The 26698-nt window shown below is 33.5% G+C and overlaps 4 protein-coding genes and 1 long non-coding RNA gene across 5 annotated transcripts; 2 read left to right on the forward strand and 3 right to left on the reverse strand.

Annotated features, from left to right (window-relative positions):
* Positions 1-644: 644 nt before the first annotated feature.
* Positions 645-2194, reverse strand: LOC117916730. The gene is made up of 4 exons (XR_004651592.1): positions 1917-2194; positions 1305-1827; positions 1111-1216; positions 645-980 (listed from the first exon to the last, which is right to left on the reverse strand). It is a non-coding gene; the product is annotated as an uncharacterized LOC117916730 (long non-coding RNA).
* A 772-nt stretch (positions 2195-2966) lies between these two features.
* Positions 2967-6118, reverse strand: LOC117916729 (tropinone reductase homolog At5g06060-like). Its single transcript, XM_034832880.1, has 5 exons — positions 5816-6118; positions 5491-5698; positions 3958-4174; positions 3731-3837; positions 2967-3554 (listed from the first exon to the last, which is right to left on the reverse strand). Exons 1-5 carry the CDS (start codon positions 6100-6102, stop codon positions 3366-3368), a joined length of 1008 nt encoding a protein of 335 aa, XP_034688771.1. The 5' UTR covers positions 6103-6118; the 3' UTR covers positions 2967-3365.
* A 7086-nt stretch (positions 6119-13204) lies between these two features.
* LOC117916646 (transcriptional regulator SUPERMAN-like) lies at positions 13205-14557 on the forward strand. The gene has a single exon (XM_034832775.1). The coding sequence runs from the start codon at positions 13515-13517 to the stop codon at positions 14331-14333; it is 819 nt and encodes a 272-aa protein (XP_034688666.1). The 5' UTR covers positions 13205-13514; the 3' UTR covers positions 14334-14557.
* Positions 14558-17642: 3085 nt separating this feature from the next.
* On the forward strand, positions 17643-18224 carry LOC117917052 (transcriptional regulator TAC1-like). The gene has a single exon (XM_034833278.1). The coding sequence runs from the start codon at positions 17643-17645 to the stop codon at positions 18222-18224; it is 582 nt and encodes a 193-aa protein (XP_034689169.1).
* Positions 18225-21597: 3373 nt separating this feature from the next.
* Positions 21598-23313, reverse strand: LOC117917053. Its single transcript, XM_034833279.1, has 3 exons — positions 22438-23313; positions 21825-22361; positions 21598-21699 (listed from the first exon to the last, which is right to left on the reverse strand). The coding sequence occupies exons 1-3, from the start codon at positions 23311-23313 to the stop codon at positions 21598-21600; spliced, it is 1515 nt and encodes a 504-aa protein (XP_034689170.1).
* Between the last annotated feature and the right edge of the window lie 3385 nt (positions 23314-26698).

A 26698-nucleotide genomic window follows, 5' to 3' on the forward strand; every position in this document is an offset into this window, starting at 1 on the left:
TTAAATATTATAATTTTAATTTGTGACACATTTCATTGATTTCAATGACGAAGCTTCATAGCATGGTGGCTCAGCTTCATTTTTTACAGCTAAAGGTCTTACCTTCATGAAATACTGGTTAATTATCATATCAGTTTGTGTAGTTAGCGGTAGCTCATTCTCCAAGATTAATTGCAACCAAGCATCATTTGTTCTTCTGAATAATGATGCAGATGTGTCCCATGCTAGTATGCTACCTTGAATGTAAATTGTCAAATGTTTTCAAGGATTTCATCAGAACAGAAAAATAACAACAAAAATGGAAACTAACAGCGGCCATAGATACTCAAACCAAGGCCAAAATAGAATCACAGGTGACACAAACAAATGAACACAGGCTACCCAACTAAACAAGGCCTAGTCATTCCAATCCAACAAAACTAATGGAAGAGAGAAACGTAATAAAATTGATTCAGGCTTCCCAATCCAACAGCTTGTATATGACTATGGATACTGCCATTGAACCATTAAAGTTGGTAGAGAAGGGTTGCAATTGACTGGAGATGTAGGCGGGTGACTGGGGATAGCACCGGAGACATAAACTGCATCTATGATTGGTGGAGAAAGTAGAAATCCGTGATTGAATAATAAGAAAATTTTCAATATTTATTGGAAGCATAGACTTATTATTATTTGGTAACCATGTATTAACTCCTAGGAGCGCAAGGTCACTATCACAAGCAAATAACCTCAAAACAGAAGCGGTGAAGGAACATAAAACCAGGTTTGAGAAAACAACATATATAAATGCTAGTTGTTTCTAGCATTGACTCGGATCGAAACCATTAACACTCATCCCACCATCAGCGCAAATGGTCTGGCCAGTAATGTAAGATGATGCTGGTAGGCAGAGGAATGCTACCAAGGATGACACCTCCTTTGGATCCCCCACTCGACCAAGCGGAGTTGTTCTCATTACCTCTTCCGTAAAGCTTTTCTCACTAAAAAACCGAAACCAAATGATACAACCAAAAAAATAAAAGAAAGTAAAACAGAAGATTAGTTTATTAATCAGTTTTCCCAATGAAAACAACAGCAACTTTTAAATGAGGTGAAGGGAATTAAACTCACAGGTTCTACCAGAGAAGTTTTGATGTACCAAGGGGCAACAGAATTAGTCCTGATATTGTCTTGCGCCCACTCGCATGCCAAGTTCTTTGCAAGCTGATTCAGTGCCCTGAAAGAAAAATTATAAAGGTAAATATCTATCATCTTGTCCAACAACACAGGACCTGCAACATAAACCTGATGGTGGCATGAAGTACCTTTGGTTGCTCCATAGGCAGACAGATACTTGAGTGATACTACACCTGAAACAGAAGAAATGAGCACAATACTTCCTGCTCCTGAGGTCTTCAGAAGGGGATGCGCAAGTTGGCATAGATGGTGCACAGATTCAAAATTTACAGCCATGACCGTTGAGAACTCTTCAGCTGTGAACTCCACTGTCCGTCCCGGTTTGCCAGTTCCAGCGTTGTTGATCCAAATTCAAAGATTCAGTTAGGGTAACTCATCGATTATATTTAGTGAAAATGATTCTAAAATGGATGGGTCACATTTAATAAACTAGAGGAACTAACAAGGATATTCAGCTTCCCATTAAACTTAGAAGGTACTGTCTCCATTATCTTCTCTCTTTGGGCCCTAGAGGATACATCACAGACTGAGCCAGTGACTTCAAAACCTTTACCCTCCCAATCCCTCAAGTATTCATTAAGCTCAGTTTCTGTTCGAAAACATGTGTGTATTCTTGCACCTAACCCAGCCAGTTCTTCCACAATAGCATGTCTGCAGAATTGATATAAAAACAAGGTGATAATTGGCAGAGACAGATCAAAGTTCATTCTAGAACAGAAAAACAGGGAATGTGTACAGACCCGATTCCTCTAGTTAGTAGTTCCTCCCGTTACAAGGGCTGTCATTCCCTTGAGAGACCATCTACCATCTCCATTGCTGCAGCCAGTCTGTGCCATGCCTCCTAGGTTCTTCTCTACTCTGCCACTCTTTGAACTGAAAATCAAACAGAAGCCACATAGCAAATGACGTTTACCTTGAAAAAGGAAAACGGATTCTAGGAAGCTGAAAAGAAAGAGACAAAACTGATAAATTCCAGTTGTCATTTCAAACATCCAAGTTTGGTTGTGGAGTTAATAGCAAATCAATACTCACCGCAAGAGACAGGTTCCTGTTTCACTTGTGAAGAAACGCCTGTGGTGACGTTTTCTCTTAATAATTTTTATTATATTTAATGGTGATGGTATGTAAAGGAAATTAAAATAAATAACTTAAATTCTATTTGATATTACTTTTTAAAAACATTTTTAACATTAAAATGTATTTTTGGAGAAAAATAATGCATTTGATAAAATCTAAAAAATATTACTAAAAAATTAAAAATTATTTATAATATTTTAAAAACATTATTTGATAGGTGATTTTAAAAAAAATAATAATAATTAAAAATACTTCCAATAAAATCACTTTCAAGCTCTGTTTGAATATCCCAATTGAATATGTAATTTAAGATAAACATGAATTAAATATGGTTTGTGGAGTTTTCTCTGGCTATCAGTAAGAGTAGTAGCAATGACAGCAAATAAAACCAAAATGATGTCACATCATGAAAAAGAAAAGCAACAAATTTTAAACCTTGCCTATCAAACCCTCACCATTGGCCAAAAGTAGTTTTCATTAGACAAACATTTCAAACAAGAGCCTTGAGGTATTGGTCCCACTGACCCACCCTTCTTGTTTCCTCTTCATTTATTTACATAAAAAAAATAAAAGGATAGACAAAAAAACTCCATAACCCAATGTTTAAACCAAACCTCTCACAACCACTAAACGTACCACCAAAATAAGGTAAGGAGAGGAACTTGCTTAATCATTTTCTTGGAAACCAAGCATGCCCAAGTGGAGAGTTAGAATTGAAGGAAAGTAGGAAAAATTAGCTTCACAATTGCAAAACACTGGATGATAATACAACTGGGGTTGGAAAAAGGTAGAGAAGGAATTATAATCCAGCTTCTCAGCCATTGTAAGGCTAAAGAAAACTTTTGAGGATCAGAATCCATATGAATAACAAAAACATATGAATCTCTGATTCTCTAACACATTTCAGCACATTTCAGAAATCTGGCAGTACCACAATGTACAGAAGGAAGATACTCATGCCTCACTTGATAAGAGTCTCATAGAGCTTGAACTGCAGACTTGGTCTTGTTCAAGTCTTTTCTCCTGAACTCAAAAATCATCCCCTGACTGACAGATAACCATTCCCCAACAAGCAAAAAAAGGAGGGGTGGGCTATAGATAGATTGCTGCTTCTAGTCATGTCTTGGGTAGAAACCATTCACAGACATCCCACCATCGACACAAATGATCTGGCCTGTGATGTAAGATGATGCAGGCAGGCAGAGGAATGCCACCAGGGATGAGACCTCCTCCGGATCTCCAAGGCGACAAAGAGGAGTTCTAGCAAATACCTCTTCCAAATATTCTTTGTTGCCTAGCACCTGGAATGAAATAAGAAACCAGAAAACAAAGGAAATATTGTTCAAATTGAGTGGTATAGATCATATTTGCAGAAACATTGTTTGTGCAACTTTTATGGTATCAGAAACACATCCTTTTGGCAACCTCTGAAGAGGCATATTCTTTTTTGGTAGCAATAGTAGAATAAAGAAATTACTTTCTCCACCATAGAAGTCCTGATGTACCAAGGTGCAACGGCATTACTCCTGATATTGTCTTTTGCCCACTCACAAGCCAAATTTTTTGTAAGTTGATTAATTGCTCCTATAAATGACAAAACAACAGAAAGATGCCAACTTTTTACCATCAATTTCTACAAGCTCAGAATCCATATAGACCCCAACCCCAAAAAACAAAAAAGAAAGAAAACAAGTATGTAATTACCTTTGGTAGCTCCCTGAACAGACATAGATTTTAGTGATACAAAACCAGAGACAGATGAAACAAACACAATGCTTCCTGATCCAGATGTTTTAAGCAGGGGATATGCAAGTTGGCTTGTGTGAAAAACAGATTCAAAATTTGTTGCCATTAAAGTAGAAAAATCTTCTTCTGTGAAGTCGACAACTGGTTTCCTTATATTTGTCCCAACATTATTTATCTGGACAACCAAATAATCAAATCAACCCTTCTATATATTCACCAACGAGGATAAGCATTTTGAAACTGATGCATTTAATCGGAATGCAAAATGTAAAAACAAGACTTGCACAACTAGTGGGATCCAATACGCTAATGTAAAAGGACTTCTTATTTAGATGCTTGATGCCATGATAAAACAACTACAGTTGCATCATGTTGGTGAATATGACAATCTAATAATTTTGCGCAGACATGATTAATCTGTTTTTACCTAAAAACACCGCGGGAAGCAACATTAGCATGGACCTGACAGCAATCATGACTCTAGCTGACTCAATTCCATCAATATTTTTCACAAAACTACAAAAGAAAACTTTTCTGACTGCCAAGGATAAACAAAAGCAAACTGTAAAATGTCCAAGAGGATGATTTTCAAAGAGCATTGTAGGCCTAATGGCTATGAACCACTAAAATGGGTGTCCCATCCAGCATGGCTGAACTAATGACCGCCTATGACAGCATAGACACCACTGGACTTGATGGTGTCATGGGAATAAAATACTATTAATCCAATTATGCTATGTAAATAATCAAGCAGATGGCTAGAATTATCAAATGAACAATGCAAATGAATGCAAGAAATGAAAGACACTGATTAAAAACACAAGACAATTGCAAAGAATATTCACGTAGGGATAGAAGTATGCTAGTATTTTCAAATTTTATAAATTTATGACATATATATATAGTAGCATAAGGAAGTACGGTAACTCCTAATGCTTTATGTAATGTCAAACGAAATTAGACAAAAACATGTTAAACTTCAAAAAGAATAATTTGACAGAGAGAGGACAACAACAAATACATACCTGCAGTCATAGTTACACCATATTCATATCCCTGACAAGTTAGATTAATAGCTTACTTCATTCTTTCCTTTTAATGATCACCAACTAAGAAAGTATAAAACAAGTGAGAACTTTCCCATTCTAAAATTATTTTTAACTCTCAACTCTTCAAGCTGGCAAAAGCTTTTTCATAAATAAAAATCACATGATTGTTTCCTGCTGAAAATTAGATCCCAACTGTTCTGGCAATAACTCTTGTATCTTTGATTTTTCAACAAAGTCTTTGGCCCCTCAAACCATACTTGCAGAACCATAACTTCCTAAGACAGGGGCATCATTACAGTACAATTTTATGCTTGAGAAACTTAAGACACCAAGCTGCAGCTATATATCAAGTTCATGCTTTTAATGAGTAACAAGACAAATGTATAACCCAAATGAATGAATATACAGTACATAAGGGGGAAAGGGAAATGTAGGAATTTACAAGGATGTTGAGCTTTCCATCAAACACATCGCAGACATTATCCATGAGCCTCTCTCTCTCGACCCGAGATGACACATCACACACACAACCAGTTACTCTGAACCCCATCCCAGTCCAATCCTTCAAGCACCCATCAAGCTCCGCTTCATTCCTAGAACACGTATGCACTGTAGCACCCAAGCCCAACAATTCCTCCACAATCGCATGCCTAAATTTGCACCCAATTCCAAAATCAAATTAGGGTTCTCAAACGACATCCATAATACACATATATATGCACAAAAAGAGAGAGAGAGAGAGAGAGAGAGAGAGAGATAAAAGAAACCCAATTCCACGAGTGCCACCGGTGACAAGAGCTGTCATTCCCCGGAGAGACCATCGAGGGTGTACTAGAGTACTGGTGATGGGGTTTAGGGTGCCTTCACCCATTGCCCTTGTAGTTTGAAGCGTAGAATTTGTGAGATTTGTTCGGTTGAGGGCTGTAGTATGGATTCTCAAGGTTTTGGTTGCAGTTGAAGAGTATGAATACTGAGGTTGAGATGGAAGCAGAGTGTGAGACATGTGTTTACTTTGGCTTCCAAACAAGGAGCCACTTCGGGTGCTTTGGACCATGGATATACTAGAGGGGAATCACCCTTTTCTTAGTTTGATTTAAATTTATGATTGCCATTTCATAGGTGAAGCTTTTTGGTCAATGGGATTGGACTAGGCCTTCATTGTTTGGTAATGGATTCATCTTAAAATCTTTTATAGCATTCAATGTCACACTAATTCTTACCTTATTTTTAGAACCAATGTTCAAATATTTATCAAACTAGTTTACAAAATTCAAATTGTCATTATAAACATTTAATCTACAATATGATTGAAATTTTAATTTTCGTTAATAATATGTAACGTACAAAAAAATATACTTAATACTAGAAATTGACAATTATAACGGAATATCAATCTACAATTAAATACCCTAAAAATATATTAATAAGAAATTCAAAAGATTTTGAATTTAAGTTCTATCGAACTTCTACATCATCTGCATACTCTAAAAATATATATTTTCTTATCCTTAATTCCAACTTACTTTTATTTAAATATAAATAATATAACAAAAAATTCTTAAATTTGTAGAACTAGCAAAGGAACTAAAGCATACTTTTTTAGTCCTAAATATGTCATTATCAATTCTCAAATGTTTGATATGTTTTCCTTGTATAATTTTTAATCATAGTTTTCCATTATTTTAACTTTCCAAAGATATCACTCTTATACTTTAAAATATATATTCAGATCTTTCTAAAATAGTCATCAATGAAAGTCCACCACCATGTGACACAACCTAATAAAAACCCCAAAAATCTTAATAAATATAATCAAAGTTCTTTTAGTTATGAATAGTTGTATTAAATTTAGTTGTGCATTATTTTCTAAACACAAATTGCTCACAAAAATTCAGCTCTCTCATCTTCCATCCACTAAACAAGCTTCACTTGCTGAAGTTTGTCATCACTCTTTCATTCATATCCATAAGCCCTATGGAATAATCTTGTAGTTTTTTAAATTGATCTGCTGAGGTTGAAATTTTAGCTACACGGTAAATGTACTATGTACCATATAATATATAAAAATAATTAATTTTCTATCTCTTCGTCACAATAAGGGGACTCTTTGAGCTTCTCATAACCCCACCTTCAGCTTTACATATACATACATGTGAGTCAAGCGTATTCAAGAAATCAAATTTTTCTTTAATTCTAGAGAATGTTTTATATCAATCAATGTCCTTACAATTGGACTTACACATCATAATTCAAATGGTGTCTATCTTAACAGCCTTATGAGCTATACTACCATAAGAACCTTCTCGCCATCTAAAAATTGGTAGACACTAAACCAATCCTATCGAGAGAATATGAAAAAAGCATCATCATCAATTAAGGATCCATTTGCTTGCAGAGTTACTAACAAAAACCAAAAGATATCTATAGTATTTGAACTTTCATCTACTCACAGCTATCCCGTCACTGAAAGTACATAGAAGCTTTTTTTTTTTTTCTTTTCTTTATATTTTGGACTATTTTTCACATGGTGTCTCTCCTTGTTGTAGTTGAATATTTATTTCCTTTGAACTTTGATTTAGATTTGGATTGACTTTTACTACCATTATTTTTCTTCATGTTATTCCTTTAACCACTAAACTTTCACCTAAGCTTTCTTCTCTACTCTCAAATACACTTTTCTTCAACTTTTTTTGAGTTTAGGCCTATTTTAACATCCTCTATAGAGAGAGTATCTTTATCATATGTTATGATATCTACAAAGTGTTTATCATTATAAAAAAAAAATTGATAGGAAACATATCAAAATTTATTATTTGACTTTCATCATCAATTTTGACATCAACATTCCTCAAATTTATAATAGTTTTATTAAACTTATAATCGAAGTGATCTTTAATTGATCCATATGTCTTTCATCATCTGGATAGTAAACAATTGTTTCTTCATACACAATTGATTTATAAGAGGCTCTATTATATATATACAAATTTTGCAACTTCAACTATAACATATCTTAGTAGTTGTATCATTTTTTAGAGCCTTATATGAAGTACCCCATTACCCAAGCACAAAGTAATTAATAGTATTGCCTGCGCACTTTTTCCATTAGTTCATCTCTTTTTATCAAGCATCATTGTTGTTAAAGTCTCTCTACCTCTCAATACTTTAGAAATCCCCTATTGAACCAACATTGCATACATCACGATGCACTATATATTGAAATTGTTTCTTCCATCAAACCTTTTAACCTTAAACTTCATCTCATTGAAAGTCCAACAATCTTAACTTTGACATAAGTTTGTCACAAAAAACTATAACAAAAAAAGGAAAAAAGTATACACATAAAATATGTACATAATGATTTATGTGGTTCGGCTAAAACTTATATCCATCGGTGAAAATGAAGAAGAATTTTCACCATAGTTTAAAGAGATCGCTCAAATTCCAAAGCCCTAATTACATATATATATATATATATCTTCAAGTCTAAATCTCTTTCCTGTATTTTTTATTTCCTAAGTATGTAGGAATATTCAATATAAAAAACTAATTACCTAATTGTTAAAGATACTTATATTCCTATAAGAAAATTTTAAAATAAAATAGTTTAGTATAATGGGAAAATGCCTTACAAAAATATATTCCAAGAGGAATGGTTTGAGATTTTTAATAGAAATGGGTTTTTTTTTCAAGGCCTAAGATTCATTGTTGTTAGTGCATTAAGCTAGTTAAATTAAGTTGACAATTTTATTCCATCCATCCTAATTTAGAACTCTATATATGTATTTTCTTGTAATTTACATTCCTTTGAAGATTTAAGGTTGGTACAAAATCAAGTAGAGATTTAACATGTAAGTATGGTTGAGTTATTTGAGAATAATGGTATAAAATACATAGAGTAGACCTATAGAAATTAGAAATAAAATTAATTTGAAAAGAATTTTAAAAAGAATTTTTTTTTCAAATAATAAAAATAATTTGGAAAGAAATTTTAAATTAAGGATTTACAATTGAAAATTTTTTCAAATAATAAAATTAATTTAGAAAAAAATTAAGTTGAGAATTTTAAAAAGATAATATTTCCAATTAAGAAATTTGGAAAAGAGATTTAAAAAAATTAAATTAGAAATTTTAAAAGGAAAATATTTTAAGTATTTTTAATTTAAAATATGAAATATTTCCAAATCTTCCTAAAATTCTTAAGTTTCTAAATTATAATTTTAGTAAAAGATATGATTTCTAAATTGATTTCAAACTCATTAGGTTTATTGGGAGAGTTCTCCCAAGGTGGGAAATGCCTAAATTTTCAAGTTATTATTATTTCCATATAACTCAAAACTTTCAAATACATTTAGCTTTTTTATTCATTGAATTATGAAGGAGACTCATCCTCTCAAGAGTAGAGGCAAGATCTACAAGGGCACATGAGATGTTGCACGTGTTACGGTGATAATTTTTTTAGGATAATTTTATATACTATTTTCTATTATAGTGGATTGTTGATTCAAGATCTCTAATCCTGTGGTTTTTACATACACATGTTATGTGGATGGTTTTTCATATAAAAATCCTTTATCTTTTTTTTAGTTGATTGCTTTGAATTATTCTTCATTTTCAAATGATTAATTGAATTAAAAATTTCAACTCTTATATATTAAAATCTTCGAAAAACACTCATTTACTCCCTTTAGGTATTACCCTACCAAATATTAGGTTTTTCAACACATATGCATCCTAGATAAGTATTCCATAAGTAAAATCTACAAACTTCCAATTATGTTTCTCCATCTTCCAATATGATCAAATATTGTGATGTTGATATCCAATTGTCGCTGGATAAGCATGTGTTGTGAAAACATGCTCCATTTGAGAAGTTCTGTTGAGCCAAGGAGGAATATAATGAGTCCTGATACCTTCTTATGTCCACTCCGAAGCCAAATTACAGATATGCTTAGCCCTTACTTAAGCATGCCCCTATGAGTACAACGCAGAGAAATTGAAGAAGTAGCTTACATAACATGAGGCTATGAATACTTATGGGTACAATGAAACCATTCCCTTATGTTGAACATGAATATGACTCCAAAATTTGTTGGTATCATTTTACAAACTAGAGGAACACACAGAGGAGATGTCTCATTAATTAGCTTCCTTTTTTGGGCTGAAGAGGATATGAATCACACACTGAACCACTGACTCCAAAACCTTAAATCCTCCCACTCTTTTAGGATTGATTAAGTTCAGTTTTTTCTCGAGAAAACGAATGCGTGGTTGCACCTAATCCAGCCAGTTCCTCTACAATAGATTGCCCGAAGAATTTATAACATAAAAGCAAGGAAATGAGAAGAGAAAGAACAGTTCAAAAATCAGTAGTTTGGAATTTGGAATTCAAGCCAAAAATCTTAAAATAGAACAACGGATAATTAATAAACACAAACCCAATTCCGTTGAGAGATCATGATATATTATCTCCATTGCTGCCCCAAGTCTGAGCCATGCCTCCATCTCTATTCCTTCATTCTTTGGACTGAAACTTAAAAAGGAGCATAACCTTAAAAAGGACTTGGGACGCAAAAATTATAAATCCGGCCCCTATTGCCCCTAGGAATGGCAACGGAGCGGGTTCGGGACGGGTCGCCCCCATCTCAGCCCACCCCGTTTATTTGAAACAATTATCATCCCCGTTCCATTTAAAAAATTAAACAGGGCGGTATAATAAATTCTCATACCCGTCCCGTTTAACTTTTTTTGAAAAAAAAAATTATTTTTAAAATTTTTAATTATATTAAAATAAATATATTTTATAAATAATTAAATTATTATATTTTTTATAACTTATTTTATTAAAAATATTTTTATTATCTATATATTAAAAATAGTAAAATAAAAATTAATTTTAAATTTTAAATTTAATTTAATTTAAAATTTATTTTTATATATAATCGAAGCAGGGCAATACCTGAACCCGCCCCAGGTTTTTAAAAAAATTCACAAACTCGTTTATTAAAATTAAACCCCGTCCCATTAGGGGCGGGGCGGGGCGGGGCGGGTACCCAAAAAGACCCATCCCATTGTCATCCCTTATTGCGCCCTCAAACCTCCCATTTCCCAAACTCTTGCTACTCCCCACAGTGCCACAAGTGTAATTCCTGCTTTCAGTTTGTACATAAATATAAAGAAATCTCTAAATCGAAAAGCTCAGATAAATAATATGAATCTATATTAATTAAATACGTTCTCCTTTTCTCCGAAGATACGTACATACCAGTTCAGTGGACAGATTTAGCCCAACTTCTCTGAATTGCACTAAATCTTTGTCCTGATTTTAAATTTCATGTCCAACAAGTTACACCATCATGTGATGGCATGGGGTTGGATTATGATAGATTGAGAATTAAATTTGGTCGTTTTCAGTTTTATTAAAATGCTGGAGTCAAATATCATAGATTAATATAGCTTCTTCTTCATCTTTCTTTCCCCCTGATTAAAATTTCATTTTAGAAGAATCTTCCGTGGTCCTTGCACCTTGAATTGGTGAACCTTTCATATCAAGTAAGTTATTTCAAATGATTGCCACCAGACAATAACTTAATTCAAAGATTGCCAGAAAAGATGGATCAGAGATGCAAAGATATTTGTAGTGTCCTTTGTTTCTGGTTCATTGACTCGTCTTAATTAACATCATATAGCAACCAAAATCATGGTAATTGCAACCCAAAAGAAATAATGTCACAACCCAATTCGCTATGGATGGATTTGTATAAAAGGTCAAGGTCATTGGGTTCAAGTCTATCGTATGATCAGATGATGAGAAGACTCCACACCTGGCATCCTATATTTAAATTCCCACTACGTATGAAATGGTTTTTCCGGGCCTTGCAAAGAATATTCAACAATTAATACTTGTTGTGTCTCTCAATCTTGCCATGCAAGTATAATTTTCTATTTAATATTTTAATCACTACCTGGAATTCTTATCACCAGACAAAAAGTTTGAAACCAAAGACGAGTAGTCTAACAAATAATGAGTCCTAGTTGTACATACTGCAGCTGCATGGACCCTTCCTGTTTCTGTCTTTATTTGTTTAAACAAATGACCGGTTGCCATGACTTTGGTTTCTTCTTCCTCTCTCGTGAAGAAAGGTGTGAAGGCAACACAATTTGCAGTGACGAATTGTAATTATCATTGAATATGATAATTCATATACCAGATAATAATATTTCAAAACCTTCTTTTTCCAATCCCAAACAAGGACACGAAAAGTACATCAATAATTGTTATTGGGATACCATGTAAATGCCTTAATTGACTCGCTAAATTGACTTGGTGTTGAAGAGAAGACTTAGGAATTCAAAGAAAAAAAAACACTAGCCAGAGACAAGAAGAAACATCTGAATGAAGAATCAATTAAAGTATACTCCATTTGTTTTTAAGGTCTGAATACTGTTAGAATGAAGAGAATACTTGACTGCTTAAATTGACTGATATATTGATTATAGGTAACAGAAAATGAGATAATCAATTACATGATCTCGTATAGAGGTTACTACTTTAATCAAGTTGTTCTATGGCATCTTATTGTATATGATTATATGTTTTCACTGAAATAAGAATGTTGGAAAGCCGATAATTTGTTATGAAATCTTTGGATCATAACATGGGTGTTCAACCACACTCGTCTAAGTTGAGATAGAACAAATTAGAATGGTCTCAGTTACTTACGAGATCATCAAAAGATTTCCATCTGTCTGAACCAAACATCACAAGGTTCTATATATACTGTATTTTTATAACCAAGTTCATCTTTATTAATAAGAACAAACAATTGTAGAAATATTTTACAGAGATGCACATGAGAGACCTGGAAAATCTTATTAGTATATATGCAATGATCAGTTTATAGATGATGGATATACTGTAATATTCCTTGAAACTTGGAAGCATGTATTGTTCAGAAATTAATTCAAACACGGCCTTAAATTGGTCCTACGTAGACCCACAAGAGCAATATTCTAAAGAGAAATGTATGATGGCAAGAATGTAACTACCAGAAACAAAATATGCTATGTTGGCATTAGAAACAGTACTAACTATATTTCTATTCAACTAGGGTTCTTCATCTCTGACTCGCGAGATGAATATCTTGCCATGAGAAATTGCTGCGAAATAACGCTTCCTCAATCAAGGACTGACTACTGCTTCACTTGCAAACCTGATATAAACTACGAGCCACACCAGGGTCCCCCAACCCTAGGAAACAAACCGCAAAATTAGCAGAAAGTCAGGCCTTAATTTTCAACCAAGTTCTTTCTCTACTCCACAGATTTCTTGTGTGACTTTCATATTTCCAACTTGGATATAAAGTGATGATGATTCCTTCTTGTCCATCTGAAAACTCATCCTTCCCTCTTTTCAAGCTTGAAATAGCAGCTTGAGGTAATCAGTCAATCTCAGGCATTAACGCAATGGAGCAAGCACGGTATTGGATGTGGAATAAAGGCAAAGGCCGTTGGAAATCTCATTTGGATGCATCATCGAATTCATGGGAAGAAGAAGCTTTTGCCAAGGATGCATCCCAGCCTTTTGGTGCTTTTATATGGCCTCCAAGATCTTATTCTTGCAGTTTCTGCAGAAGAGAATTCAGGACAGCTCAAGCCTTGGGCGGTCACATGAATGTCCACAGACGGGATAGGGCACGGCTTAAGCTGCAGCCTTCTAGTCCCCATAAAGAGATATCCGGTAAATCGATGGGTGATGAAGACCCAGATCAAATTTGCACCTTGGTTTGCAATCCTAACCCTAATTCAATCCATGGAGTTGTTGCATCACCGCTCTCACCTTCAAGGGTTTCAGTGCTATCCACTCAAGAGAACTGTGAAGAGCTGTCCATGATTTCTTCCACTGTTCAAGAACGTCATGAAGGTACCTTTTCCTGCTTCCCTCAATCTTGGTCTAATTCTGTTCCCATTAGGGTTTTCAGCATCCCTGATTCTAAGAGAAGAGAGGAAAATCCAATGAAGAAGCGAAAATCAAGAGTCCATGATGAGGCTAATTCCAGCAAATCTGATCTATCCATGAGCTTGAATTTGGTTATTGGTCCTGGCAAGGAGCAGACTGTTAGCTGCAAGAGAAGAAGAACCGATCAAATACCGCTACCTTTCTTCCCTAAAGGAAGTTCAGCTACTAGGCATGATCTCCAATCGCAAATCACTGCACTTAGCCTGGACAGTGCAGAGGGTTTAGATCTTGAGCTCCGGCTTGGTGACCCACCAAAGGTGAAGTAGGCTAGTAATTACTATGCTTTTTCCCTAAATGACAACAAGCGCTGTACTTCTCTCTTCTCCTGTTTTCTTTGTTAAATATCTTCAGTCTTATGGCTAATATAAAGCCTCTTATTATCCATGAGACTCATCTCTTGGAATTTAACTACATTTACTCATCTGAAGTGTGCAACTTATTAAAAATATATAGGAAATCACAATTGCTTGTTTGATCTGCTCTTGAACTATAGGATATTTTTCATGTTATTATTAATACATCAGAAGCTTGTCTTTGTTCATACTAAAGTCATCCTGATGATGTTCTTTAAAGGGCTTCTACCAATTTTTTGCAGCTAGCAATTTCTGTACTGCCTTATGGGAGAGATATCTTGCAAGTACTCTGCAATGTTTCTTAAATGCTCGTCTAGAATATTAATCTTTGCATGAGCAATGTTTTATAGTAATTAGCAGCTCCTATAGAAAGTCCAATCCTAATTACCATAGCTTAATTCAGATGTACTGTTTTGTATCTCATGTATTTTGATTAAAACTACTTATTTACTTCTGGAACCCATGATCAAGTTGTAAGAGCTAGCAGCATATCTGCTGTTGCATTTCCCTTTTGCAGATTAATGTGTGTGCCATCAAATTAGCTTCATCAAACAGAAAAAGGAAAAGGAGAAAAAAACAAACAAGAAATATTGTATGCATTATGTAATGGAAAATAAATGAAGGAAAAGCATGATAGAAAGAAATGGTATTTCTCTATCTGAATAACCCCTTTGTTTTTCCTCCAAAACGACAACAGTACTGCCTTATGTACTACGACATAAGGCACCTTATTATTATCAATAGGCCGATGATTGCAAGGACAAAATTAATAGTTATTACCAAGGAGCCTCACCCCAATAGAGATACGTGGAAAGAAATTGTAGAGGAGTCTATATCCAATGAAATTAAACAAGAACATGTAAGGTAGAAGTTGATGATTCTACAAAGCCGACCGACAAATGCACCAAGCATGAACCACGTTCAGCTCATTTTTCTACATAAATATCTGGAATTCAATCAGTACTTGGCTACACAAACCCCACAACATATATACCAGAACACCACATGGATTTTAAATATATCCCAACATGGATTCCCGTTTTATTCTCTGTATTATTATCGTAATTAATAATTATCACACTTGAAGCCATATGCTTGTGTTCTCTCCTAATAGTAGTTTCCTTCAGAAAACATCCAAGAAAGGTCACCAACTCCGTGAATTATTCCATATAAGGATTACACTGAAAACCATTTTAAATATGAGAAGAGAATAATGTTGCATCAGCACTCTCAGGCGCTATCTAGGCTTCATTTGTCCGTTCTTCAGTTCGTATTATGCAGTCACAAGGACAAGCCCTAGAAGCCAAGGCAAATATATATATCTTATGTAAGCTTTTGAAACCCAAGAAAGAGACACAAGGAACCTAACCCTAGTTATGCTTTTGGCCAAATGTTTGATTCAAAACTTCAGTGCTTGAATTAGTGCAGGATATAAGGCAATCATCAATGTTCTGTTTAGCATCTGCTTTGAGATATTGTGCCCCACAAATATTTAATTTGTAATGTAGCGTGGTTGAAGAGGGTACTGAATATACAGGTTTGATTTTCAAATTGTGTGAGTGAAGTCCTTTTTAGTTGTGACCACCAGAACACTTAGTTTATTCTCTAATCATAATTGAGAATATTAAATTATTTTTTTGAATATATAAAAATCAAAAGTTTATTTATAAAAATTCAATCTTACTCTTACGAGAATTTTAATATTCTACTCCTTCATGTGCTATTGTCATTCACTTATATGCTCATTAATCAACCTAACATGGCAGAACCAATGGCTCAATCCAGGCCCAGACCGGGAGGTCAATAGTTTGACAGACTTCATGGTCCAAGCTCATTAGAAGAGACCCACTGTTCCCAAGAGATGACCCTTTAGAGTCCCAGGAGTCAGGACCAACTTAGTTCAACCTGGTATATATATGTGTCTAAATTCTCAGAAGAGAAGTTTGATTATACTGTCTAACATGGTATAGAAGCCGAATATGTGCCGGCATAAATTAATCTCAAGCATATATACGAGTCATTCCGCCACATCTCACCTTGACATCCTGTGTGAATGCTCTGACCTTGGTAGCTATCCAATTTACATGAGCTAGCTCAACTTGGTCGTAATAAATCCAATCCCCACAACAATCCAAAACGAAATCGTATTTTAATTTTGAAATTTTGGCCTAGCTTGGCTGTATTTCGATCCTCTCATAATTGAATCAACCATATATTTTTAGTTATCAACCCTCCTCTCTAAGTCGTTCGATTGAAAATTTTGAAATTAGCTCTTCATATTGGATGCTCATGATACACTTCCCAAAATTTGAACTTTTTAATCTATGTAGAAATGATATCACCATTTTTGCTTAATAAGATATTAAAGTGACTTGTTCCATAATAGAAAAATAATTACAGGAATCCTTTGACAACATGGATTCCCATTTCACATTAATGATATCGACCCTTGATCATGGACACGGTCAATGTGATGCATCTTCTAATTCCATGCATTTAATTCCCATAAATATCCGAAATGTTCTATCCTACAAAATGAACGTTTGTGAACAATAATTTAGAAAGGTGTGTGGGCTAGCTGCCATTAGAGTCACAAATTAAGGCTACCCAATAGTACTTCTCCCTGCTTGAACCCCTAAGCTGGGTTGAAACAAATTAAGCAGTTGATCCCAAGCCCCATTTTGAGATTAATTTGCAAATTTTGTCATTAAATTAATTTGTCATACATGAGGCTGGATATAATTTTACTACTTTGTGTAGTAAACTATAGGCGCATGGCCGAATGCTGCACACGGGAAACCACGGGGAAACCACATATTTTATAGAAAATGAACACTGTATTGTATACATATATGAGTAGCTCATATATGACTGGATAACATTCCTATCATTCTGTGGGGCTTCCATGTGGCAGAATCATAGGAAGTGAATGGTGTCATCTAGCATATCATGGAAGCTTTTGCATTGCCAGCTTTGATTCAATTGTTGCACTTTGCCCTTTCCCTTAACATGACCAAAACACCCCCCTATTGACTCATGTTCTTATCAATTCTTAAGACCACTTTGGTCACTAAGAAGTATTTAAATTTATAATCCCTTGAGATTACAGACCATTTGTGTCTAGAAAGAGGGCAGGCCTTGTACAGTTCCACATATTTTCCAGATCAATATTAGAAGAGTCTTCACCACCAACCCAGTTGACCATCTCTCTCTGTCTCTGTAATGGAGACTGATCACCAAACCCTAGAAACTACTTCAGACCAGGTGGTCTGCACATCAGATGACCAAGGTCCAAGCCAAGCTAGGTCCTATGAGTGCACCTTTTGCAAGAGAGGTTTCTCCACTGCACAAGCACTAGGTGGCCATATGAATATCCACAGAAAAGACAAAGCCAAGCTCAAGAAAGCTTCCAATGAAGCCCAACAGTACTCTTTGGACATCACAAAGCCGGCATCCTTGTTTTCTCCAATTCCTACAAACGTAAAAGACCCATTGCAAGCTATGTACAGTGAAGAAAGAAGCAAAATTGCGTGGCCTAATTGGATAGTTTCTGGAGAAGATGATACCACTATCAGGGCTCAAACCCGTGTAGGGGAACCCCAGAAACTAAACTTTTTGGGGGAAACGCCATCAAATACTAGGGATCGTATGCTGACCAGTCAAGATATGATCAGTACTGTTAACGCTGGAAAGGGTTTGTCATCTGGCCAAGGATCATCAGATGCTGAGTTAGATCTTGAGCTCAGACTGGGGCCTGAGCCACATGGACCATCAAAGGCAACGGGTACCAAAAAGTTCTTCTAAATTTGGATTAATTAAGCAATTTATTTCATTATGTGTATCTATTGTGTAACAGCAGGAAGGTGTCACTTGGATACTGGTTGGTTAGGATTTGGGAAGTCTTGTTCTTAGCAATTTTAATTCAACTCTTATAAATTAAGAAAACTACTTCCTAAATCCTAACCAAACTGTCTTGTTTTGTTCAATGGATCCTTTGCATGCATTTCCCTTTCTTTTACAGATGTTGTCCTGTGAGAATTCAATGATATATATCGTGGTGTTTTTTGAAGTTTTCCTGTGAATTTGCTTTATATAATGGAAGATAAGCAATTTAAACTGTCTGCAGAGCTTCTTCTTCTTCTTTCTTTTTTTTTCACTTCATCCTCGACCTGAATTAATCACTTATTGGTTAATTAGCCAGGAAATCGTAAACATGCATGGCACTAAGTAAAGGGGAAACCTCTTGGGGTATATATGATATAAATATACTGTAGCATATATAAAACTTTAGAATAAAGAGATGGGGGTTAAGGAAATCATAAAGGCCTGCTAACAAATTAGGGTTCATAACATAGTTGCCTATGTAAAGATTGAGAGCTTCTCTCTCAACAGGAACAAGGCATCTGTATATTTCAAGTGACTAACCTCATGGTGTAGACATGAATGAGATACCTGGTTTCTCTCGGCTATGAGTTTGCTATATCTCCTTTGCCAGGACTGGGAGTATAAACGTTGTCTTCTTCTTTATGATCTCAAGTTGGGAAGTGGTAATTTATGGAGAGAGAGATGATCATATACATACATGCATGCATGCATGCTTCTTACAGCATCATAAGGAAAAAACTTCAGTCATGTCATCTAAATGTGCTTACTGATCATGGATCTTATCTCTCCATATATTAATTTTCTTGAATTGCTAGTTTTACTTCATCACTTGCCTTTTTGGGTAATATTGCTGCTGCCATATGTCAAAGACACACAAATTCTTCATCTTCTTTCATTTCTAGATGACATGGAAAAGCAATATTGTTTTGAGTTCTTATCTGGAAATCTCAAGTCATTCCATTTCCTTTTCAGCTCTGTCTATTCACTTTTTCTTAAACTCCCTGCCCATTTGGGAGAGGTCATGCATTAACTTTTGGCCAGATTTTAATCTAGATTCTTTTTTCAATAATGCTTATGTAATTTTTGCTGATGAGGCAATCTTGAATCCAACAGGTAGTATGTAAGTGTACATTTCAAATGGTATCACTGTTCATCCAAGTGGAGTTTTTTTCCACACTGTTTTCATATAGGTTACACCTTGGTTGAACTATCAAATTTTCCTAAAAACTTAAACTCGTAGGATTTGGGTTTAATATGCATACTATACTTCTTAACACCCTCCCTCACATGGAGCCTCGTACCCACACATGGAGAGACATAAAATTTGAATTCATATCCAACAAACAAAAATAAGGAAAATGTAAATTATGGAGAGGTGACTCAAATATGTGACCTTCCAAACTAAGGTGGCGTTTGTTTTTTTTATTTTTTACTGAATGTAATTTGTTTTTAGAATTTAAGTTGTTTGTTTTTCTACTTTTTCATGACTTATTATAAACTTTTTACTAAATAGAAAAAGCCAAAATATATAACTTTTTTTAAATAGAAAAAATAATATATTAGTTTTTCTTTACTTTTTAATACTTAATAAAAATAAAATACTAGAAAAACAAACAATCTAATATTTAACACTATTAAGCATTAAAGTTCTATTTAGAATTAAATAAAAAAACAAACACCACCTAAGATTTAATATCATGTTGAAGAACTAAATTTTCTTAAAAGTTTAAGTTATTGGATTTGGGTTCGATATGTATATCATTGCTTCAAATCATTAATATGCAGGTTCAATAGAATTTCAACAAACATTGAGAAGACAAAGTGAGCTAACATTATATTAATCACCAGAACTTTATAAATTAAGCAAAACTCAAACCAGATGTATCCCAGTGGACTCTAGAAGACTAGATCATGACAAATATAATTAGGTGAAACTAATAATAATAAGAATAATAATAAATAATAAAAATAAAATAAAGCTACATGTATTCAATATTCTAACACTAAAGAAAGCCTTTATGAGTAGCAGTCTATTAGCTTCCTGAAATGCTTTTCGGCCACTAGAAGCCTTAGGCAAGAAGATTGCTCTTTCTGAATTTCTATGCATGGTGTAGGTAGTGGATGAATAGTTTACTATCTGCAAAAAAATATATGTCAACAAGCATCTTTTGTTGATACCATATTTTTTCCTTTTAAGAGTTTTTTTATCTTCTATAATTAATAATTATTTCTTTTTTCTTACAGTTTCTTAAGCTTCTATATATTAACTTTTAACGACATTCATTATTTTTGGATTTATAAGTCGTACATGTATAAGTATTAGGTTTTTCTGTATATATTCAAAGGGTACCAGGGTACCAGTATTGTGATGAAACCATATACAAATTTTTTTGCAAATGTCATCTGTGACTGTGAGCCAGGATGCAAACTGGTGATTATCCAGCCCTTCCTAAATCGAGGTTTCTAAGTTGTTTTTTCCCACTTATATAAGTCAGTACTAACGCTTGTGAGATTTATATTATCTAATCAAAACAAATTACCATTCATTAGCTAGTTTCCCATTTGAGAGCCTTGCTGCTTTTTCAACTCTATTCTAGAAATTAAGATCCCTTGTGATCATTGTTTTTTAATATAATTTTCTCAAACAATTCGGAAAACAAATTTGACAATGAAAAAGTTTAAAAAAAAACAACTTTAAATTTGACAATAAAAAAGAATAAAATAGCTTTTTATTCATAAAAATAAAAAATACGGTATTTTCATATAATATTTTTTAATTTTTGGCTGTTTTCACTTATTTTTAAAAAATTATTTTAAAAAATAATTATACAAATATGAGAAATTATTAAAAATAAAAAACTACATATAAAAGTTATTTTTAAAATATATTTAAAAGCATAGAAATTAAATTTTATAAAATATCATAAAATAATTTTTATAAAAAATATTTTTAAAACACAAAGGGAACCTAAGCTTTTATACTAGGAATTAATAATATTGAACAAAACTAAACCACCATTTCAGCCTCTAGCTTCCCAACTAATTGTTTCCCAAACACAACAATGATTCAACATGATCGAACACCATTTATACGTAGAACTGTTCCATTCATTAGCAGTTAGCTGCACTTTCGCATATTTCCCAATACAAAACACAGTGGTATAGCTTGTTGGGGTCCCAGTCACATCCTTCTAGTTGTGATAATTGCAGATAGAATTTTTTTTAAATCACCGGAAGATATGCCCATATGTTTTGAACTCTTCAGTAGTATGGTATTTGACAGTACATGCAGTCAACCCACTATTTCGTCTTTCATGCAAGCCCTATACTTGACCTCCGAGAAATTCATTTTAGCCACACGCACTATGTCACAGCATTCTCTTCTATTTCCAGTCTGAAAAAGGAAAAATTAGCTTCTCTATCAATAAGTCAATAGAAATAAATATAAGAATCAAATAAGATTGGTATGTAGTTGAGAAGAATCGAAATTAAGAGAGAGAAAAGGAATAATACACTCACCCCATGGAGTCTCCTCAATGGTGAGAAAACCTTAACTTTTGAGATGTAATCAGCAGAGTGATTGCCACCTGAAGGACAAGGTGGTAACAAACGTGGAAATTTTCGAATATAAGTTGTAACAATTTGTTCCCCTTTGATTTTTTCTGCGGATTCGAAGAAGAAAACATGAGGTGCCTCGCATGGAGTTCTGGAGGGAAACCGGGTGTTGAACATGTAGGGCGGCATCCTTATCCTCTTCCATGGAACAAATGTTTGGAGTGGTCTCTCTAAAACACTTGGAGGGTATATATTCTCATAAATTTGGGTAGAGTAGCCCCATGATATGGAGAAAGACCAGTTGTATGGCTTGTGATAGCAGATGGTCTGCTGCAAAAGTCGAGATTGATCGACTTTTGCAGCTTTCATAAGGCGGACTACTGATTCATTTCGGTTCATGGAAGGGAAGAGGGGATCTGTGACATCGAGGTGGTGGAGGGAGAGGAAAGGAGACTGCGGGTGAGCTGATAAAAGACCTGATAGGTCACCATGTAGATCAATCTGCAACAACAATTACCTCGATCATTAATACAAATCATAAGAAGAGGAACTCAGACAACATTTGGTCAGTACTTACCTGATGAAACCCCTTTTCATGGGTAAGGGAGACTCCTAAATCAGCAACACATGACTGCAAAATATGGTCACTTCCATACAATGTTGGATATCTCTTGATACACACGTCTAAATTCCTGGCTAAGGCCTCAGCTAGAGGGTAACTCAAAGCATACCCAGCTCCCCCAAATGCCATTTCAAATGAGTGATCTATATTCGACGTAACACACTCTGAATTCATCCCAATGTAGAAGTACTTCCTATGGTCATACCTTGCCAGGACCTCCACTAGATTATCGATGAAAAGCACGGTATCATCATCCGCCATAACATACCACCTCACTCCTTTATTCTCCTCCCTATATGTCTCTGCAATCACGCGTACCATTCTTATTGCATGTGGCATCCTATGCTTGTTATATGGTTGGTATCTAGAGATATCTTCAGAAACTCGAAAAGGGGGAAAAGATGAAGGCCATGGAAGGAAATTTGTGGGAGTTCTTTCTAAGAAAAGATACCCCCGGGTAATATTTGGTCGCCACCATGCATCGATGTATATTCTTTTAGTCCTCCATGTATTGACGGAAGCTGCTATTCCAAACACAAGGTCGCTAAGATTAGTAGGAGAATCAGTAGTAATGGGATCTGAGCCCCACTTGTGTCTCAAGTTAGCTAAGAAATTGGAGGACTGGCAGCAGGGATGGTTAGACAACAAAATGTACAACACATACACAATTAGTCCGGAAATGGCCAGTGATTTGCATAGTTTGCCAACTAATTTATCTGATAAAAATGTAACGTCTTGTCCGATGGCACTGAACTTAGCAGCAATTCCAGATGAAATCCTCTTGAAGAACAATTGCACAGATTGGAACCAAGGATAGGGGAATGAAAGCATCTTGAAATGAAGCAATCAGCACCCCCCCATGGGAATTTTCTCCCACCTAGAAAGTACTTAAAAGCTTAAAAAGGTACTACAGACAGGTTTTTCACAATGAGTTGCTGATTCATGTGATGTGTACATGCTTTTTTTACTTGGTTTTTGCTGCTAATCAATCAAGTGGATTGCATTTTACATGCCATTGAAATTGGCTTTAACGGATGTAACTTCACTTCCATTAACCTTCAAGTGAAGTTCTAAGCTTGCTCTTTCATGGGCTATCCTTGGAGGCCAACGCCATAAAGTTCTGATCAAGAAGACCATGAACACTCAACTTATCATGCTAAGATATGCCTATTCTTGTGAAGAAAATGAGGGCAACCACTGCACTTGTGTCGATTCACATGGAGCTTGCTTTATCTTCACCAACTATATCAAGGTCACTGAAAAATTTTGCCAATTTTATTCAGTTGAGTCCAACAAAATAAGGAAGCTTACATGTGATTCTGGTCCTTGAAAAAGAACCCCTCAAAGCAAGCGTCATAGATTCTATATTTACAAGCTTGATAGGTTTGGTTGTTCTGAAAATTAAATCAGTTGATGTAAGAACTCAAAATTTTCAAATAATAAATTAATAATTTATATTAATGAAGCGTATTTGGATTGAAATGTAACACATGTAAATTTATTGATTACCCTAAATATTGTCATGACTAATCAAAATTCAATGGCTACGGTAGCTAATAATAATAAATATGCAAAATTTTGAATTTTAAAATATTTTTATTAAGCTAATTATTAGATGCAATCATGTAATTATAATTATTATCTTTAATTTCATGAAGAATTATAAAATAATATTCTTTATTATTTCATATATTAAATAGTAATGTTAATGAACTTTTTTTCAAATATCTTTGTAACTTCTCATTGGTCTTTTTGAAAAGGTGTATCCGATGGCAACCTCCTCCTACTCTCGCGGTGGTTAGACAAAATTGTTTCCTTGTTTGATCATCAATTAAACCATCTAAAACATATTCTCTTTTTTCATAAATACTGAACATTGTGCATCTACTTAGAGTATATTTGATAGTGATTTTAAAAAGTATTTTTAACATTTATAACACTTCAAAAAATTTATTTTTTGAATATTAGAAATGCTAAAAACATTTTCTAAAATCTTTACCAAATATGCAATTAAATGATTGTTATATTTCTTCAATTACAAATTAAAATAATGATTTTATGAAGAATTTACTCAATAATTCACATGTCACATATATTATATGAATATAGATTGAAAATAACACAATAGTGGCTAAGATTTTTCAATAAAGTAATTGTTGATATATTAGTCTAGTTGACAATTTGTTGTTGCTCTCTAGGGACTAGATTATACTACATTAAACGACTATTAATGAACAATTTTGATATAACCTAATAATAAATTTTGTTTATAGTGTAGTACAGGTTTGATTGCAAAGAAAATTAAAATAAAACTAATTACATTACTTAAAATAATCCTAACGAATTTTTGAATAAATAAAGTTCAATTTACTACCATGTCAAAACTAGGTTATACTACGCTAAAAGACTGATAATGGTAAATTTTGGTATAGTCTAACAATGAAGTTGGTTCCTTTGAATAATAGGGTAGGACAAATTCATAGAAATTTAAAAGAGAAGTAGTTATATTCCCCAAAATCATCATTATGAATTTTCAAGTAAAAAAATAAAAATATTTTGCTATCACTTCAGAGTTATAATATTGGATTGTTAATAGTAAATTTTGATATATCCTAATAATAAATTGATTCTTTCAAATGTTGAGGTAATTTGAGTTTGAAAATATATGTTGAAAATGACATAGTGACTAAGATTCTTCCAATAAAGTGGTTGTTGATTTATTAGTCTAGTTGACAATTTTGATCTATTTTGAGTCCAATGCATCTTACCTTCAAGGGTACCATCAATAATTATATAAGGAAAGAATAGTTATATATACACACACGTGTGTATATGAATGTTCTAAATTAAGTGTTGATATTTGATTAGAGTGGATTTCTATCTATTATGTGTTTAATTTTGGGTATCTGAATTATCAAAGGGAATATTTCAAATAATGTAGTTGACTTCATGTTAATTCAGAATTAATTAATCTTGAAGATACATTTAAAGTAATTAGAGTTTAAAGAATAATTATAATATATTAACTAATTAGTTTCCTACAACTTAAGTACAAGAAACATAAGGCACATACCTAAGCAAAGTGAAACCGACTTAGAATATATATTAATTTTATAAAATATTATTCAAAATCTAATACAATGAATAAAAAAAATTAAAATTTCAAACATTTAAAAAAGGTATCCAACAAAAAAAAATAAGAAAATTATATAAATGTCTATATATAACTAGGAATTTCAAAAACAAAAATGTTTAAATAGAAAAAGTAAAAGGTTGAGGTGTACCTTTCCAAAAAGGTATTGCCTTAGCAAGTGAGGTGCCTTAGGTCAAAGTATTTCAAGTGCACCTTTTAAAAATATATTCCAACGTTCAAACTTTAATCCTCTATCTTCCTAATTTTGATTTTTTTTAATTTTTAGTATTTAAAGGCATTTTCATAAATTTATATTTAGAATTGTTCTCCAAAAAGGTTTATAAGGTTTTTGGTATAAATAAATTATCATGTCAAGTTGTAAGTGATGCAAAAGAACATAGTTGTTCTCATAACCTTTGTTTTCAATCTCTCAAACTTTTAAGAGTATAGTTTTAAAATAATTCTAAATGAAAAAAAAAATATTATATTCATAAGTCTCAACATAAAATTGACTACAAAAGAGCACAAGATCTTACATTGAAAATGTGAAAGATTGTGTATTTTCTTATACTTCAAATATGGATATTCAAATTATTATTTTTATACTATCTAAATCTTTATTTACAAAAGAAAAAAAAATTATAAAAAATAAAAAATAATGTTAAGTTTGGTTTTTGAAAAATTAAAACAAAATAATCAAAAAAGAAGAAAATTAGAAATTAAAATTAAAATTAATAAATTAATTATATATACTCATTTCTTCAAACTCATTTCATCATAGTTTAGTTTTTTTCATTTCTAAGTTTAACTAATTTTAAATATATTTTATTTTTTCATATTTTTATGATAAATTAAATTTGATAAACTTAAATTCTTTTTCTTTCCTTTGTCGGTACTTTAAAATAATAATAATGATACACAGAAGAGGCCCATAGAAAACTTAAATTACTTTTGTTTGATCTTTTCTACCATTGCGACCTTTTGCAAAGAATATTGACTAAGTGGCCTCATTAGGATCAAAGGCAGTATGTGGTTTCTTTGATCAGCCGCGGTTTTGTGGCAGGAATTGGAATATTGGAACCA

Source organism: Vitis riparia, chromosome 6 (genome assembly GCF_004353265.1).
Source record: "Vitis riparia cultivar Riparia Gloire de Montpellier isolate 1030 chromosome 6, EGFV_Vit.rip_1.0, whole genome shotgun sequence".
Taxonomy (NCBI): Eukaryota; Viridiplantae; Streptophyta; class Magnoliopsida; order Vitales; family Vitaceae; genus Vitis; species Vitis riparia.

What these genes read in the sequence shown, in the direction of transcription:
- LOC117916729 (XM_034832880.1), bottom strand. Translation starts at nt 6,102, where the DNA reads ATGGTCCAAAGCACCCGAAGTGGCTCCTTGTTTGGAAGCCAAAGTAAA. An exon ending in GGTGGCACTCGTGGAATTGG is followed by an intron (nt 5,699 to 5,815) that starts GTTTCTTTTATC and finishes GTGCAAATTTAG; the next exon opens with GCATGCGATTGTGGAGGAAT. An exon ending in GGACTTCTATGGTGGAGAAA is followed by an intron (nt 3,555 to 3,730) that starts GTAATTTCTTTA and finishes ATTTCATTCCAG; the next exon opens with GTGCTAGGCAACAAAGAATA.
- LOC117916646 (XM_034832775.1), top strand. Translation starts at nt 13,515, where the DNA reads ATGGAGCAAGCACGGTATTGGATGTGGAATAAAGGCAAAGGCCGTTGG.
- LOC117917052 (XM_034833278.1), top strand. Translation starts at nt 17,643, where the DNA reads ATGGAGACTGATCACCAAACCCTAGAAACTACTTCAGACCAGGTGGTC.
- LOC117917053 (XM_034833279.1), bottom strand. Translation starts at nt 23,313, where the DNA reads ATGCTTTCATTCCCCTATCCTTGGTTCCAATCTGTGCAATTGTTCTTC. An exon ending in ATGAAAAGGGGTTTCATCAG is followed by an intron (nt 22,362 to 22,437) that starts GTAAGTACTGAC and finishes TTGTTGTTGCAG; the next exon opens with ATTGATCTACATGGTGACCT. An exon ending in CATTGAGGAGACTCCATGGG is followed by an intron (nt 21,700 to 21,824) that starts GTGAGTGTATTA and finishes TTCCTTTTTCAG; the next exon opens with ACTGGAAATAGAAGAGAATG.